The 19690-nt window shown below is 34.8% G+C and overlaps 1 protein-coding gene across 3 annotated transcripts; it reads left to right on the plus strand.

The window, feature by feature from the left end:
* Positions 1–1833: 1833 nt before the first annotated feature.
* On the plus strand, positions 1834–19417 carry LOC132785635 (carboxylic ester hydrolase). 3 transcript variants are annotated; one of them, XM_060791825.1, is made up of 9 exons: positions 1834–1884; positions 3754–3938; positions 14576–14680; positions 15894–16030; positions 16098–16259; positions 16727–17457; positions 18206–18375; positions 18436–18716; positions 18774–19417. In XM_060791825.1, exons 2-9 carry the CDS (start codon positions 3768–3770, stop codon positions 18961–18963), a joined length of 1947 nt encoding a protein of 648 aa, XP_060647808.1. In that variant the 5' UTR covers positions 1834–1884; positions 3754–3767; the 3' UTR covers positions 18964–19417. The 3 variants fall into 3 exon arrangements, with proteins under 3 accessions (XP_060647808.1, XP_060647807.1, XP_060647806.1); XM_060791824.1 differs by having other exon boundaries at positions 1845–2044; XM_060791823.1 differs by lacking the exons at positions 1834–1884; positions 3754–3938 and adding an exon at positions 9566–10267.
* Positions 19418–19690: the final 273 nt, after the last annotated feature.

The following is a 19690-nucleotide window of genomic DNA, read 5'->3' on the forward strand; positions in this document are numbered from 1 at the left end:
ATTTAGGCGATTGCAGACGAGATATCTCTAGAGAGAGAGCGTGAGAGAGAGAGAGAGAGATAGAGATAGAGATAGAGATAGAGATAGAGATAGAGATAGAGATAGAGATAGAGATAGAGATAGAGATAGAGATAGAGATAGAGATAGAGATAGAGATAGAGATAGAGATAGAGATAGAGATAGAGATAGAGATAGAGATAGAGATAGAGATAGAGATAGAGATAGAGATAGAGATAGAGATAGAGATAGAGATAGAGATAGAGATAGAGATAGAGATAGAGATAGAGATAGAGATAGAGATAGAGATAGAGATAGAGATAGAGATAGAGATAGAGATAGAGATAGAGATAGAGATAGAGATAGAGATAGAGATAGAGATAGAGATAGAGATAGAGATAGAGATAGAGATAGAGATAGAGATAGAGATAGAGATAGAGATAGAGATAGAGATAGAGATAGAGATAGAGATAGAGATAGAGATAGAGATAGAGATAGAGATAGAGATAGAGATAGAGATAGAGATAGAGATAGAGATAGAGATAGAGATAGAGATAGAGATAGAGATAGAGATAGAGATAGAGAGAGAGAGAGAGAGAGAGAGAGAATGAGAGATATTATTTGTATTAAGGAAAAGTTAAAGCAAAATTGCTAAATTAACTTAATATTGATTTGTTATTAGTAGTGAAATAGTAAATCAAATAATTTGTTGTAGATTTATATTTTGAAAACTATTTAGAACTTATTCAGGAATAGACAACAAGAGATACAATATTATTACATTTGAAAAGTGATAGCAAAAATATATATATATATACTCAATATTCCAAATATTTATTATCATCTATTATCTATTAGAATACTACCCTCCATCGATAAATGAATAAGAGTAAAGACTTTTCAAAACCCCCTGCAATTTATAATTAACAGTCTATAATTTATAATAAATATCTATAAAAAACTATTAAACTTTAAAGTTTCATTACTTCATCATTACTTTTTTGGTGTTGTTTTTTCATAGTCAATATAAATGTGCTTAAATGCATTTATTCAAAAATTATTTCCTAGAAATCTAGAGATAGGAAAGAAGATGTTTACTTTTTTGTAGTTTAAAAAGATCATGTGAGAAAAGTAAATGAATAAAACGCTTGCACAATAAGCTTTTCGGTGATTAGTGCAACAAACTTAATGGCCAAAGCAGCAGATTAATTAATAATAATAATGTTATTCAAGAGAGACGCGTAACGTGTCATTTACAGCCCATCATTCTGGGGGAACTTTGTCGCTTAAAGTGTGTGTGTGTGTGTGTTTGATGTGTGTGGCAAGCACAAATAATGCTTTATCCTTGATCTCAAATGAGAAGTGTCGCCAGCAACTCCAGATGCGTGTATTTCGTTGCGGTTCATTGCCAACAGCTTTTCCGACAGCAACTAATTGCACGTGTCCATAGATTAACACAATAAAAACAAATAAAAAAAAAGAGGCTAATCTTGGTCAAGAATACGACAGCTTGATCTCTTAAGTAGTTGTTGTTGTTGTCTGTCTTTAGCTCGTTGTTATACATACAAATGACCAAAAATAAAAAAAAATATATACCATAAAGATTTTTGCATAATTTATGCGTGACTCGTTGTCAACGCGTTCGAAATTAGTTTTTTGCGTTTTTCACCGCCACAAGAAGAGAAAAAGCCAGGCTTAGGATGCTGCTCACACTCACATTTAGTCGCCTCCCCTCTCCCACGTCCCCCCTCCTCACTCACCACTCTTTGTTTGGTTTCTCTGCGGCAGCGAAGAGCAATTTTTCGACGCTTAAGCGCAACGCTGGCCAGCCGCAGACTCAGTTCGACGGCGACAGTCAAACGTGAAGCACGTGAAGTCATTTTGTGTGTGAGTGTGTCGCAGTTACCGTAATCGAAGTAGAAGAAGAAGAGGAAGCAGTGAAGTTTGTGCCTGGCAAACGAAAGACTTAGGCGACAAACTTGCAAACTTGAACTTGCTCAAAGTGTGTGTGTTTATGTGTGCACGCGAAAGTGCAGCCTGTCAAACGGTAACGGTAAACTGCAATCGGTTAACGGTTAACGGTTAACGGTTAAACGCGCAATCGATTGAATAATAAACGGCTCAATGATCAAATCGCTTGCAATTGTCATTGAAATCGCATTTTGACAATGTTTCAACTCCAACTACAAACACACACACGCACACACATACTCTACTCTTTTCTTTAGGCATATTAGTTCCGTTTGGCAGCAGCCGGCTCTTATATAATCGCAGGTCAAAAGCGAAATTTGAGTGTGAACAAAAGCATGCATAAATTACGCGCAAATAAAGACAATACTAATTTTTTAAAGTCACGTTATCAACATTAAATTCCATCTATCAAAATTCGCTCTTCAACTTCGCTCTCTCTCTCTCTGAGGTCTTTCTCTCAACTCTTTCTCTCACATTGCTGCAGCTGCTTTTTTCGCAGTTTACTTTTGGCTTTGCTCAGTTTTTAGGCTCTTCAACATGTTTGACTTATTTATTTATCTTTTTTTTCTTTTTTTCTTTTTGCTGTCTGTTGTATTTTTCTTCAATATTTACCTTTTTTGTTTTGATCGGCGCTTACGTAATGCATTGCATAGCGGTATTTTGCTTCGAAGTCGCTTCGAAGTCTCAGCCTGACCGAGTTTTATCACTGGACATGTTGCTCCCAGTTTTAAGCTCCCAGTTTGCCACTTGTCTCCATCTACATCTCGATCTCCTGTCTGCTTCTCTCTCTCTGCTAATTTCCATACTTATGTGCGTCTGTATACTTTTGACAGTCAGTGTAGCTCACAACACAGCTGACTTTAGTCTCTTTACTTCGTTCGCTCTCTTTTGGGTAACTGGCCAAACAACTTTCCACGAAATTGCAAGTGTTTCCTTTTCATTGTTCATCGTCATCATCATCATCAACGTGAGCTTCGTGATCGCTTTAATAATCATTGTCATAATTATGATCAAACTGCTGCTGAGGCAACAGCACACAAATGACGACAATGTCGACGTCGTCGCACTTGAGGCCGCCCGCTTGGAGACTCAAGTAGGAAGTGGGTTACTAGTTTAAGCGTTGTCTGACTGGCTTTAAATAGTGGGCGTGGCTGGCTGCGCAAAAACTTGTTAATTTGCACAAATTTGAATCGAAATTTGGCAGAACATCTTTGTTGAGAGGGAGAGAGAAATGAGAGCAAGTTTATAGCTTGGTTGATTAACCTCGTCTGTCAGTCACAAATGGAAACCAGATACAATCAAATGCGACACCTTATGCATAGCTAATTAATCATACGCCCTGTGAGCCATGCAAATATTTAGTCGCGATGCTGCTGCTGCTTCCAAGTGCGCACAATGACCTCAACAAAATCAAATTGAATAATTTCAATAGAGAGAGAACAAGCGACTAACTAGCCACGACAATCGACAACAAATTCGAAAATAATATCTGCCAATTAAACGTAAAAAGACTCGCGTCGGAAAAACTGAGCTCAACCTCAGTTCGCTTTTCGCTTTTCGGTTTAGTTGAGCTCAGCTCAAAGTTTTGTGTTTTGTGCTGCTGCTGTTGACATTCGCATTTTTTGGCCCTGACCAAGAAGTAGTCTCAGAAGCGTCGCAGTTCGCTTCGGTTCGCTTTAGTCGCTGTGTGTCTCAAGTGTGTGCGTGTGTGTGTTTTGAGTGTGTGCTTTGCCAACAGACATTATCAGTTCAAGACTAATGCATTATTCGCTTCTATTTGCTTAGTCGCCGCTGTCAACATGATATGTAAAAGACTCTCGTGTCCGGTGTTGCTCCTCTCCCCGCTCCTCCTCCTCAGCCTTCTGCTGTTCACGCTGCTGCTCTGCCATGAATCCGCCTCTATTGCCATCGCGCCCTCCACATTTGGCACCGCGATTGCACGCGCTGGAAAGATTTCAAACACGCTAAAGGTGAGTTCAAAGAAAACGTAGACATCCGAAAGAGAGGGAGAAAGAGTGAGAGAGAGGGAGATTCTCTCTGAACTTATTTATAGCTGTTTGTGTTGACTCCATAAATTATTGACCATCAATGCGTGGTTTCAACTTCGAGCGGAAGTTTTTAGTTAGTAACTATTGACAAACCTTATTCGGAAATCCGAGTGCGAAAGTGTCGCTTTTTTAAGGCCAACTTATTTACCTAATAAGAAATTTACCTGCCATAAATACTCGATTCATTTTAGTTCGAAATTTTATACGATTTCTATTAAAGTTCAATTTGTGCATAAGATACTTTAATGATGTAATACTTAACTGCTTTTGTTTAATCATTAGTTTAGTGACTACTGGAAAGATTTTTCCATTGATTAACGCCGTTTTTTAGCAGAAATTAAATGCTTAGTATTTTCGCATTTCATTTGCAAACAAAAAGATAATTCTTATGAAGAAGATCATTTCTATAAGTCAGATTTTCAACTGATGAGCAGCTTGCCTTTAACAATTATTTTACCAAATATTGCTAATATTGTTCTATTAATTAGCGCGTCTTTAAATGATTAAATAAAATGCTAATTCTTTTGCTAATAATTGCTAAAAAGTAGTAAATTCATTTCAAGCAGAAACTTACTTTAAAGAGAAGACTCTTTAGCTGATTTGCCACTTGAGTTTAACAATTATTTTAGTAAATATTCGTGATATTGCTCTGATGCATATTAAAAGAAGTAAGAAAGCGAGAGTCGAGTGTGCTCGACTGTGAAATACCAGCTACCCATTTTGAATAAAATCAAAACAGTATTGATCTTAAAATATATCAATTTAAAATACTGAAAAAATACTAAAATATACCAAAGACTATACTTTGGTATATTTAGACAGTACTTCATTCAAAATATACAGTTTTGAAAATTTCAAAATATACCAAATAAATACTACAAAATACTACAAAAATACTGTCATATACTAAAGATTATATTTGGTATATCGATATAATATTCCATAGAAAAACAGTATTGATCTTAAAATATATCAAATGAATATACTGCAAAAATACTAAAATATACCAAATGCTATACTTTGGTATACACTACATCATTCAAAATATATAGTTTTGTATTTTTAAAATATACCAAATAAATACTAGAAAATACTACAAAAATACTGTAATATACCTACGACTATATTTGGTATATCGATATACCATTCCATAGAAAATATACTAAGGAGTACAAAATATACCATATTATAAAATTTTAAAAAATTCTTCAGTACATATTTTGTAATATTTGCTGAAGAAATAAACACTTCTTAAAGCATTTTCTATTCGTTAGATATTCAGCTTATTCTTAGCAAATACTTCAATATTGTTTTCTTTAATTAGCCCTATTAATGCTACATAAAATACCAACTTTATTGGGAGTTAAATAGTTAATTCATTTGAAGATAAAACTTACTTTCGCAGCTCTTTCTTAGCGTGAAATTTAAAGTTGTTTATCTTGAAATTATGCTTTAAGCCAAATATGGCATTAAATTGAGAGCCCATTGAAAGCCCGAGCAATGCCGGGAAAACCAATGTTAATGTGATGCATGCAATATATGTAAATATGTATTATGTACACACAGACACATATTTAAACAAAGAAGCAGCCACACAATTGACAACACTTGAAGCGTGCCAGAGTCGAAAAATTTGCTTACAACGCTTTTTTGACTTTAAATCAAAGCCACAACAAGTCTCCATTTCTTTCGCACTCACTAGAGTCAAAAGGTGTTGCTGTCTCTGTCGTTGGCATGTCGCAAAATGTGTTGTTGCTATTTCGAAAAGTAAGTCTCTGGAATGAAGCTAAAGCCATTGTCTTAAACGCTTCTTCTCTTTTTATTTTAACTGTGTCTGAGTTGCCGCCTTTGTGCGAAAATATTCAAAGACCGAAATGCAGATTGCATTTACAGGTGCCTGTTAATGGATTTTATGGCCATGCGCATACGTTATTCGCCTCGGTTTGGGTCTCTGTCTACACTTCGACTCTACTCAGAGCAATTCTCGTTATACGACCAAGTTGTACTTTATGAGCCACGAAAACAGAAAAAACAACACAAATATTTTCGGTGCTATTCAATTGACTTTTGGCCATGGCTTTAAAGAATCTGTGCCCAATGCGCGTGAATGACAACTGCTCACCAAATACGACTTAAATCGAGTCGAGTTGAGTCGCTTCGAGTTGAGTACGCGACTATTTGCCAACCGATCTTGAATCTTGAATCTTGTACGATTTATTTACATCGCATTGCCAATGCCAACACAAATTATGCTGCTTCCCCTCCCTGCTCCCTCTCCAACTTAAGCTGCACTTTAGCGTGCACATTAAGCATTTAACTTCCACTTCATCACGATGCTTTGATGATTATGTCTTGCTGTGATTTATTCTCTCAGCTTGTAAACAATCAATAGAATTTGTATGGGCTATTAATATGCAGTTGCATAACTCGAAGCTCTTAGCTTTGTTTACACAGAGATCGAGACAGAAAAAAAGGTTTGTTTTATTTCTTCTTAAATCGTTGTACAGCTTTATTATCATTGTAAAAAACTTGATTATTATTTTTATAGAATGTTGTTTTAAACACTCAATTCAAACGATGCAGAACTTTAACTTTTCAATAGATTTTGGCAGGAAAAGTTTTTGTTTTATTTCCTCTTAGATTTTTTTGCAGCTCAATTATTAGATTTGAATTCCTGATTATCATTTCTACATACTAGTCAAATCATTGTGAACAAAACTGGTTTAATATTTTTATAGAATGTTGCTTAAAATACTCTATTCAAAGGAAACAGAGCTTAAGTTTTTAGATAGAGATCTTAGCAGAAAAACGTTTTGTTGTCAAATTTGTTGGCAGTTTTATTACGATATTTGATTACCTTAGTTGCAGTCAAAAAAAACGAGTCTTAATTAAAAATATATATATAGTAAGTGCAACCTAGAAAAGTTCAAGAATAAGAGATAGAAAGAAATCTTTGGCAGGAAAAAATTTGTTTTATTTCCTCTAAGTCTTTTGTAGAGCTTTATTATTATTGCAAAAACTTGATTAACATAGTAATAGATTGTTGTTTGCTTTAAAAAACAGTAAAATCGATTATTTCCTCTATTAAATACAGCCTCATTACGATATTTGTCAATCAGAATCTAATTTGCAGTTAATCATTGCAAAAAAAAACTTGATTAATATTTTAAATACTTATTTCAATAAACATTTTAATTATTGTAAAGTATTTCCAATACAAGCATTTGATATAGATCTTTGCAAGAACAAAGTTTGTTTCATTTCCTCTAGTCTCTCTATTAATTTCGTTAGTAACTTAAGTAATCAGCATTTTTGGTCAAATCATCGTAAAATGCATGACAAATAAGTTTTTCAGAATTTTGTTTGAAAGACTAATTTTTACATTAAAGTAGTTATCATTATTTGCAACTTAATTGCAATTAAGACTTTAGAAAATGCATGGTCATAATATTACAGAATTTAATTGTTTAATAAAGTTAATTCAAAGCAAGCAGATATTTAACACATCTTTGAAGTATTATTAATACACGTAAGATCTTTTGAGGAAAACAATTTTTATGTTCTTCTTGTCTTGCCTTAAAATATTTATACATTTTGCAGTTTAATTGTAACTTAATTATTATAGATTAATAATTTGAATGAATACTTTAACACTGTGACTTCATAAAATTTTGATTTGCATCTTTTGATTTTTTAATATAGAAAAGTAAACAAAAGTTGTAACTTTAGCCCAACACGTTTGCTAATCAAATAATTCAATAATTCCATAATATTAAATAATATATTATTGTAGGTATTACATTTGGTTAAAGGGCAATATAGTATGTCAACTCTGCAGCAAATGTTATATATGATAATTGAAGATTGGCATCAGGTGAGCTGGAAATCTCTGTGTGTCCTCTGTGTGTTTGTTTGTTTGTGTCTCACTTTTGTGTAATTAATGTCAACGTTGTAGATTTACTCGATTAACTGTTTAACACGTCTAACACCAACACAACGACAATTGATTAACGAATTATGTGGCTAATGCAATTAAAATGTTGTGTAATTAAATAAATAACTAAATTACAATCGAACATTTCCGTTGGCTTCTCAGATAACATTGAAAGATTAATAAATATCAAATGGAGACAACAACAATTAGGCAAGTAAAGCAACAACAACAACAACATGAACAACAACAATGACAGCGTCTGCTTTGGTTTATTGCATGTTGTAGGCGGCGTTTAGAAGAGCTTGCTCGACTTGCAGTTATGCTGTAAGAGATGTGTGCAGCTAAAATATTAAAATTGTAGATGATATTAGTATGAAATCGATTATAGAATAAATCAGGCAATGTTTCTTTGTCTTTAGTTTGCTGTCAATTCAAAGCTGAGTATGCTCGACCTTTGAATACTCATTTACTCTCTGTACTCTGGCAACAATGTTTGTTATACCATGCTTAATTACAAATAAAACAAAATTACACAAAGTTATTTTTATGACTAAGGACTAATAAGTTTATAAACCTGTAAGAATGACTTTGTGGATTGTGCTCGACTGTGAGATACCCTTTTTTATTTCAAATAAGAGCCAAACAGTGGGGTTTTATTCATAAAACAAATTAAATTAATATACTAAAAAATACAAAAATATACCAAAGGCTCTATTTTGTATATCGATATACTATTACATTAAAAATTGAATTAATATACTGAAAAATACTAAAATATACCGAATTCTGTATTTGGTACATAAATATAGTATTTCATTCAAACTAAAATTAATATATTGGAAAAAATATAAAATATATCAAAGGCTTTATTCGGTATATCGATATTCAAAATAAAATTAATAAACTCTAAAAATACTTTTTGCCATTTCAATATACTTTTACATTGAAAATATACCATATAGCACAAAATATAATACCAGATTGTTAACCTAAGCAAAGCAACGAAATTATATACTAAAAAACTTCAGTAATGCAGTAATTGTTAAAACAAAATAAATTTATATACCAAAAAATACTAAAATATACCGAAAGCTATATTTGGTATGTCGATATACTATTACATTCAAAATTGAATCAATATATCCCAAAATATACTTTTTGGTATTTTAATATACCAGAAAATGTACCATATAGTACAAAATATACTAAAGTACAACCAAATTATAGCCTAAACAACTTCAACAGTAATGCAGTAATTCTTCAATGCCATTAATCAAAATAGCAATAAAAAACAACTCTTAGAAAATCTATACATTCTTCACTTTAAAGTCTAATCTACCCTCTGGAATTATTCGACATTTTACTCGGTATACGAACGAATAACAGTTACGAGCATTAATATAAAAATGGAGTAAAATAAAGCAAATACTCGAACTTACACGTTAAATCGCAACTGTTTTGTGGCGATAACTCAAGTGCAACTGAAGCTGAAGCTGAAATAAAAGCGAACGAAGCGAACGAAGCGAAATGAGTAGCGAAAACTTCAATTAAATTGGAAACGTTTGTTTTGGCTTTGGCTCAAAAGTCGGTTAGCTGCGGTCGCGAGTGCAACATTAACGGATGCAGACAGACAGACAGTTAAAGATACCTTCAAAAAGTGACAGAGGGAGTTGTGTCTCGTGTTTTTTCCCACTGTGCGGACAGAGTGTGCCAATGTGCTCCACTGTGAAAACAAAGCACAAATCATAAAGCAGAAATATAGTATTCAAATAACTCAAAAGTTTTACTGTCTCTCGCATTGCGACGCGTGCCGCGATTGCAGCAACAGCAACAGCCACAACTTTGACTGCAACTGCAACTGCAACGGCAGCAACTTTTTTTACTGTTTACTGTCTGGCAATTATTAGCGTTTGCATTGCATAAAAAAGAGCGACAAGCGACCACGCCCCCCCTTGGAGCCATGGCCTGCCGCCCATACACGCCCTATGTGCTGGCGAGCGTTGCATTGTTGTTGTCCCTCGGTCTGATTCTCTTTGCCATCTTCATGGAGCGTCACTCGGAGCCAAAGAATCAACTGAAGATGCAACAAGTTCCAAATGTGAATTGGAATTGGGATTACGCACAGCTTGAAGATGTTTTGCCCACCGAAGCGAGTTTGCCACAGTCCGAAGATGTGTTCAACGCTTTTGCCAGAGCTTTATTACTCGCTGCTACCACACCTGCAACCACAACAACAGCAGCAACCACTACAACTCAATCATCATCGTTGACCACTGAATTGGCTTCCGGGTCAACCGGAATCCCGCCCCCAGTTGAGGTTTGTTTTGCCTTTGACTTGATTACGCTTCATAGTGAAATATTTATGCAATGCTTTTTCTATTGCTGCAACTTTCTACTTTGTTGCATGTTGCAGTTGCAGTTGGCGATCTGCCGGACTGCATTTATTTTCCCCCTCTGCTCCTGCCTTCTGTTTTGTTCGTATTTATTTTTATATTTCGAGCGTAGCGTGAAAGCGTCCATCTGTCTTCATTGTTGTTGTAGTTGTTGTTTGTTGGTGATGTTAACTTTATTGTTGTTATTATTGTTGCTGTTATTACATAATATGTGTGTGTGCATTATAAATGGCATCATTTGTGTGTTTACTGCGTTTAAATGCCACAAATTGCCAGTTGCAACCAACTGAAGAATTCAACACACAACAAAGTGTTAAGCTACTCACTTGCATTCAAGAGGCTAACAAAGGGAGTTATTTATTCAATCTGTAATTACTTTATGAGAGGAAACTCTTTGAAAAATGCATTACCTAATGCATTTATTAATGCTACTTCCTATTTTGTGTATAAAATATTAACAACACGAACATTTCGATTCAACGAATTATGTGAGCTTCTCAATTTTCAATTCATTTTATTATACCCGCTACCCATAGGGTAGAAGAGTATTATAACTTTGTGCCGGCAGGAAATGTATGTAACAGATAGAACGAGGCATCTCCGACCCTATAAAGTACATATATATATTCTTGATCAGCGTCAACAGCCGAGACGATGTAGCCATGTCTGTCTGTCCGTCTGTCCGTCCGTCCGTATGAACACCTAGATCTCAGAGACTATAAGAGATAGAGCTATAATTTTTTTTCGACAGCATTTGTTATGTTTGAACGCAGATCAAGTTTGTTTCAAATTTTTGCCACGCCCACCTAAGTCCCTGCAAATCAAAAACAAACGTAATTTTAAAGCTAGAAGAGCGAATTTTGGTATATACAATAATAACTATAATAGTTATGATTCCTGAAAATTTGGTTGCGATCAGATAAAAATTGTCGAAGATATTAAAGAAATACTTTTGTATGGGCAAAAACGCTTACTTACAAGGGGTCTGAGTTGCTTTGGCCGACAATCTGGTATATTGTGCCGTCTATGGTATATTTTGAATGCGGTACTATATACTATATCGATATACCAAATATGCCATTTGGTATATTTTTAGTATTTTTGTAGTATATTAGATATATTTTGAGAAAAATACCACAAAATATATTTCTTTTATTTAAAATGGGTAGCAGGAATCTCACAGTCGAGTACACTCGACTGTAGCTTTCTTACTTGTTTCATTATTATTATTAGTTAAGTTTATACAATTTGAACATATTTTTATAAATTTTATGATGTTTCTTTTAATATTTTTATGCATCTTAATTTAGGTTTTCTTTATTTTGCTATGTTAAGTAAATTTCAGTCAATGTGAATTGATTTATATTAATCTCATTAGGTTTCGTTTGATTCGTTATGTTTTCTTTAATAGTCCATTTCAAATTTAATACTACAAAAATTAATTTAAATTAATTATTATATATTCAACTATAAATTAATAATATTAAAGTGATTTCAACCGTTTGACAAGAGCTAAAAATTAATTGAAAACATAAATGACCAGAACTAATATTATTTATTCAATAATTTGACCAAAATTGGTAGCTCAAGAAACACATTCATTAAGTATATACTTCATTGTTGAATATTTTTTCTTAAAAAAAATTTAATTATACACTTAAAGTAAAACAAAACCTGTTAAAATATCCACATTTATGCGTCGCATTTTGAGTTCAAGATCAAAAACTAATCTAGACGTCAATGAAAAGGAAATTGGGGTATTTCCATGAGTTTGTCTCGAGTCTCGAGAGAGGAGATTTAACTCTGACCTACTTCTGACTAAATTGATATGTGGGGAATTTAATTAAAAAATGTATCTCGATCGAGAAACAGTTATAAATAATAATCGCAAACAGTTTTATAACCGGCTACACCCACATTAGCATAAAAAGAGAGAGACAAAGGCAGAGAGAAAGATAGAGACAGAGCAAAAAATAGAGACCACGCATATTATAGCGGGTCAAGAGTTTGGGCAGTGAGTGTCATAAACAAAAAATAATGATGAATAAAAGAAATAAATGAAATTAGCATAAAGTGTTATAAAATGTGAACTTGAAACTGGCCACAAGCGACGAACGTCTAGAGTTTGGTGCGTTAAAGACGGCTCTTTAACTGTTCAACTTCAGTGCTCTAGTGCTCAAATGACCAAATGGCCAACTGGTTAAATGGTTAAATGTTTAACTGTCCAAGTGTCCGAGTGGCCAAGTGTGTCATGATTCACTTCAGCTTCGAGATACAGATACATTTCAGCTGTGGGGCACACGCCGAGCCGGCTAATGTGACAGCTGACAGACGAACAAGAGACGGACGGACAGACAGACGGACAGACGGACAACAATGTGGATACAAATGTGTCTTTGAGTAGATCTAACTACAGACTTCAAGCTTCAAGCGTTCAAGCTGCACGTGACTCTAAGCCATTGTGTTGTTGCCACTTCGCTTGTTGCCGCCTTTGGCAAAGTGTTTTCATTTTCTTTATGTGTATCTTTTCTATACACTAGACTAAAGAGCATTGCAACTGCTTCACGAACTTGGCAACACATTCAAAGGGGGGCTCGTCAAAGCAAAGCATATTTAAAGCCAAGGCTTGACTCAACTAGAGCAGCTCAAAGAGTGCTTTAAGTGCATTTAAATTCAAGTTGAATTACCACAAATGGTTGTCAAATTAAGCACAAAATATTTAGAGATGCAGCAGAGTAAACAGTTTAATTACTTCGTCTGTTATTATATTTAAATTTAACTTGAATTAAGTACAAAACTGTTTGTGGGCTAATGAAATAATTAAGTTCCAAATGCTCTTATTACATTTAAATACATGTAAATTATAATTAAACATTTTAATTATTTAAAATGCTTGTCAAATTAAGTACTAAACAGAGACTGGTCAAAGCTATAAGAAATAGTTAAACTAAGACTACTTTTATTGTAGTTAACTTGCATCACTTAAAAATGATTTTCTAACTAAATACCAAATAGCCAAAGCATATATTCTATATATTAAATACCAAATATTATTGCACTAAAACTCAATATATCAAACAGCTTAATCTAAAAGCAAGGCACATATTTTAAATTTTAAAGTAGAAAACCAAGCTAAAACCTCTTTTACAATATTTTCAATCTAGGGTATAATACTCAAAACTCTTATTTAAAATATAGATCAGCATAGTACAAAGAATAGTCAATCTGTCACTTCTTTTATTGCATTTATGATATAAAATTTCAACTTTTATTACATTTAAATTTAATTTGAAATACCTAAAATGATTGTCTAACTAAATACCAAAGTGCAAAGTATTTAAAGCATATATTATATTTTATATTATATATTAAATATCAAATATTATTACACTAAAACTTAATATACCAAGCAGTTAGATATTCAAGGCACACATTTTAAATATCAAAGTAAAAATTAGCAAGCTAAAACCTCATTTACAATGTTTTCAATTAAGGCTGTAATACTCAAAGCACTTATTTCAAATATAGATGGAACATCATAGTAAAGAATATCATAGTACTATAAGTCTGACACTTCTTTTATTGCACATATATAATATTAAATTTCAACTATTACTGCATTTAAATTTAATTTGAAATACCTAAAATGATTGTCTAACTAAATGTCATATAGTTAGGGACTTAAAATACATATTTAAAATATTAAAGTTGTAGTTCAAATACATTTAAATAAAACTAAAAATACCTCAAATTAATTGTCAACTAAATGGTAGAGTATTAAGACTTCTTCAGCGCCCAGTTGAATTTGTGTTTGTTTTGTTTTAATATACTTAGCTTTTGGTATGATGTAAATGGCATTTCAATTAAATGAAATTTGCTTGTCGGCGAGGCAAGGTAAGGGAAGGGAAGGTAAGGCAAGGTTGCCCGTTAACATCATTAAAACTGGGCAGCCCCAGCGGGGACAGAGAAAGAAAGAGAGAGAGAGAGATAGACAACAGAAAGAGAGAGGGCAATAAAGAGAAACAATAACAATAATGAAATTGTCAACTATTACTGCAACAAGCGACTAACCGAATACTGAGTACTGAATACCCAGTGAGTAGTGAGTAATGAGTGAATGAATATGCTCGTGGTGAACTTGAGTGTTTGCACAAGGCGCTCGCCAGCTGACATGCTTGCAAATTGCCATTGATGCCGTGAACTTAATATAAACAACAAAACTCAAATTGCAGGAGACGACGGCCTGGAAAACATTGACCTCGCATCCCAATTCGTTGGTGCAATTGCTGCCATCGAGGGCCATGCGAGTGGTGCAGGAGGTGGTGAGATCGCTGCGGGTAAGTAACAAGACAACTTGACGACCTTGTGGTTAAATGCCAAATATAGTTAGTTATGTTATGTGTTGTGTTGTGTGCACACGAATCAATCAGCAACTCGTTGAATTCCAAGCAACTGCAGCTTGAAGCGGGTCAAGTCTTCTAGTCAACCGGCTTCAAGAACAAAGAAAGATCAGCTGTGTGGCACGAAATTTTAATTATTTAATGCAAAGCTGGTTCTCTGTCTTGTCTTGTCTTTTTTGGCCATTACATTGCGGCTAATGGCCAATGGCCATTGGCCAAAACACGATTTCGCAACATTTGCACCATGGCCTCCTTGTGCGAAGTAAACTCCAACGCTCAAACACTCGACCGCTGCTCAAGATTAATTCTTACAAATTCTTGCAGCTCTTGCTCAATCATAACCCACACATTGACACAACACATTTACATAGAAACATCACACTAATAGTAATATAAACATGCACTTGCAACCAACTGCCACAAATGCTGCCACCTCATGGATACTTGGCATGGTGCAAAAATTAGTAGCACTTCACTTGGCAGTTCAAATTGTCGGAATACTCTTTTTACAGAAGTGCATTACATACTGAACCTCAAAGAAGTTTGTTTTAAGAATAATACCATATTTAATTGTTTGACTTTTTTCTTTATAAATAAGTAACTTATGCTTTAAAACCAATCTATGTCACTTCGACTTGCTATATAGCTGTCAGCTTAACGATTGACATTTATTGAGCCATCTTTCAGCACTTTAATTTATCGCTACAAAAGAAAATATTTTTAAAGATTGAAGTCAGCTTTAAAGCAACTTATTAATTTTTGTAGTTGTGGCAATTAATCTAACTAGATCTTCATAACGAACTCTATTTATAACAATCAAATATATTGAGTGTTGTTATATGAAAATAATAAATCTATAGAAACATTAAACTATTTTAAACTCAACTGATTTACTTACAACTTAACATTGCGACATATTAAGAGTCAATAGAAATGTTTATTTTTAAATAAATCTTCTACCAAACAATTGAATTACAATACAGAAACACCCAAAACCTTATAGAGCATTCAATCTTCGACCAGCTTTATTTATTGTTTATTCTGTTGTAGCAACTTGTAAATTAGAGAAGTTCGCACGCTAGAGTTTTGGCAACTTTTTGCTTGATTTGCTTGCTGGTAAATTCGCTATATACATTACTTAAATTTGTAGAAGGAGCGCGAAATTGTGGCGAGCACAACGCTGGGCAAGGTGCGAGGCAGATATCTGAAGTATCGCTCAGGTGAACGAGGCGGTTACTACAGCTTCAAGGGCATGCGATACGGAGCGGCGCCAATAGGAGCCAGAAGGTACATAGGTTCAACTTGGTATTTGCAAAGCAGAATTGTGAATAAAAAGATTGTAATTCTTTTGCAGATTCCGCGCTGCGGAGCCAGAGAAACCTTGGACGGGTGTGAGAGATGCTTCAAGAGAGGGTCAAAGTTGTCCGCACAAGAACATGATACTTGACACGTTCAAGGGAGACGAAGATTGTCTGTTCCTCAACGTGTTCACTACAAGAATGCCCAAGGAGGATGAGTAAGCAGAGAAGTTATTCATATTATAATTTTTTTTATTTATTTTATACATAATTTAAGAAGTTCTAAGACCTACTTCTACTTCTACTTCTACTTCTACTTCTACTTCTACTTCTACTTCTACTTCTACTTCTACTTCTACTTCTACTTCTACTTCTACTTCTACTTCTACTTCTACTTCTACTTCTACTTCTACTTCTACTTCTACTTCTACTTCTACTTCTACTTCTACTTCTACTTCTACTTCTACTTCTACTTCTACTTCTACTTCTACTTCTACTTCTACTTCTACTTCTACTTCTACTTCTACTTCTACTTCTACTTCTACTTCTACTTCTACTTCTACTTCTACTTCTACTTCTACTTCTACTTCTACTTCTACTTCTACTTCTACTTCTACTTCTACTTCTTCTTCTACTTCTACTTCTACTTCTACCTTACATTAATTTAAATCAATCTTTCATTTAGATCCCAGGTCAAGCTGCCTGTCATGGTCTGGCTTCACGGAGGCGGCTTCTCCTTTGGCTCTGGCAATTCCTTCCTTTATGGCCCTGACTATTTGGTTGCCGAAGACATCGTTCTCGTCACACTCAACTACAGACTTGGTCCTCTTGGCTTTCTCACTGCTGGACCCGATGCGCCTGGTAATCAGGGATTGAAGGATCAAATTCTCGCACTCAAGTGGGTCAGGGATAACATTGAAGCCTTCGGTGGCGATCCTAATCAAGTGACCATCTTTGGCGAGTCCGCGGGCGCCTCTTCAGTTCAGTTCCTCCTGCTTTCGCCACTGGCCAAGGGACTTTTCCATCGCGCCATCTCACAGAGCGGCTCCGCCTTGAATCCCTGGTCCATGGCGGCCAGTTCAAGTCAGAGAGCAGCTCGTCTGGCTGCCAATCTGGGCTACGTGGGTGCCAACAACACTGAGGAGATCTTGGACTTTTTGCGTCGGGTGCCGGCTATGAAATTGGTTGAAGCCGCGCCCACAACGCTGACAGCTGAAGATCAACGCAACAACATCGGATTGCCATTTGTGCCTGTTGTAGAGGGATATTGGAACCAGGACTCACTGGAGGAGAACTATTTGGAGGAACCATTCCTCACGCAGCATCCCAGCGACATGTACGAGGAGCACAACTTTAACAGCGATGTGCCTTACATGACAGGCTACAACACACACGAAGCGATGCTCTTCATTCGAAGTGAGTAGACTTTTAAAATCGTATTTGAATATATGATAATTAAGTAATTAGTATAGTGAACATATATAAAATAATATAGTATTGGGAAAACCTTTTAATTATTTCGTTATTAACATACATTTTATAATATTAACTTTTATTCACTTTTATATTTAGACCCTTCTCTTTTGGAAAAGTGAAAAATAGTATATTAAGTTCTATTATATATTATTTTAATTGAAATGTGGCTAGCATCAATTTGCAAATCAAATTAACATCATTATATCGCAAACAAGTTTATAATCTTACCAAGTATTAGCTGGATTTTATAAAACTATTAACTTTTTACTTAACTCGTGCTCAAAATTGTGAAAATTACTTAGATCGTAAATGTAACTAGAAGATTTAAAGGAATGGAATTCAAACTAGCAAAAATCCAACAAAAATACTCCAATACTCAGTTTATTATACAAAGCGAAAATCTAAATATGTAAAGGGTCTACTGCAGTCATAACTTGATTCTAGGTTTCTAGCTTTGTAAGCTTAGACCGTAAATAAACGTAGAAGATTTAAAGGAATGAAATTCAGTTCATCAAAACTTGTAATACATAAGTTGAATAACTGAAAATGAACTTGAAAGGCTTTTTTTTAGTAGATACATAAAAAGATAAGGGTCTATTGCAGTCATAACTTGACTGTTGCTTTCTAACTTCTTATTAATTAATCGCAAAAAGTGTTTACTTATAATATGAACATTTCTTGCTTGCAGGACTGCGTAAGAATCCACAGCTGTTGGGCATCATTGAGAATGACTTTGGTCGCCTCGTGCCTCACGATCTGAATGTCACGCACGTGCACGACAGAGTCACGCGTGAGATACGCTCCTTCTACCTGGGCAACAAGCACGTGGGTCTCGAGTCCGTGGACGAGATGATAGCGGTCAGTATAAAGACTTCTCTTTACTTTTCTATTACCTTATTAACTTGACATCATTTTTAGCTCCTTACTGATTTGATGTTCCTGCAAGGCATTCGACGCACGGCTCGTAATCATGCCAAGTTCGGCAATGCGCCTGTTTATATGTATCGCTTCTCTTTCGACGGTGCTTTGGGATTATACAAGCGCATGTTGGGCATCCCTAGGCCAGGAGTTTGCCACGGCGATGAAATGGGCTACTTGTTCAAGTTTGGCTTCTTCAATCTCAGCTTGGATCCCAAGTCAATGGAGGTGCAAGTGAAGAATCGCATGGTGCGCATGTGGACAAACTTTGCCAAATATGGGTAAGTTCTTTAGAGAAATCTAATAAACAGAACTCTAAGATGTTCTCTACTTTTCAGCACGCCCACGCCAAACTTTGATGATCCCATACTGAACACCAAGTGGACGCCCATTGATGCCACGAATGTGATGAATAGTCTTAACTATTTGGACATCTCGCATGAGATCAACATGAAGACAAATCCAGAGCCAGAACGTCAGAGATTCTGGGATGAGATGTATCAGCATTACAACGGTGCGGCCATGTGAAGTTGCCACACACGTTTATCACCATCTCCACACACACACACCCATTTACACACTCACACACACGATTTTGCCATTTTGTCAGAGAGTGAGCAGAAGAATATTTAATGCAAATATCATTGTAAAATTATCGTAGTTTGTAGCCAATTAGTTTGTTAGTCCAATTAGTGTTTAGCTTGTACATAAGTGTTGCAGCATTTATAAACATTTACACACACATACACTCCACATATAACATACACACACAAACATGTAGTTTAAGCAATTGTACTTATAGCATACCCAAAGCCAACAAATCTTTTCCTTACTTCTCATTGTACAATATCAGGTGTAAATAGTCAAACGGCTTTTCTTCAAAGTGTCCAACATTCAATTCGAGATCTGATTGAATTCTGATCCGATCCACAATAAAGTTATTAACGTGTTTGCCCATGACACACGTTTTTTTTGTATCGTATTCGAAAACGTCTTTTTATTGAAAATTGGTTCGATGCCAATTATTGCTGCTTGTTTACATTCGTCGTTGAATAAATTCTCATTGATGGGAAAGCAAATAAAATAATCGTATTAAACGGTAATTGACAAATCATTTCAATTTAAAAACTCGTCGAATGGTTGACTCATAAAAGTTTGCTATTGCTTCAAGCATAAACTGCTTGTATGCAATAAAAGTGTTGCATACTTTGGGGCTGCTTTAGTTATTGCTCATAGTCTATAACTTATAGCTCTA

The sequence above is a fragment of the Drosophila nasuta genome, chromosome 2R (assembly GCF_023558535.2).
Source record: "Drosophila nasuta strain 15112-1781.00 chromosome 2R, ASM2355853v1, whole genome shotgun sequence".
Classification (NCBI taxonomy): domain Eukaryota; kingdom Metazoa; phylum Arthropoda; class Insecta; order Diptera; family Drosophilidae; genus Drosophila; species Drosophila nasuta.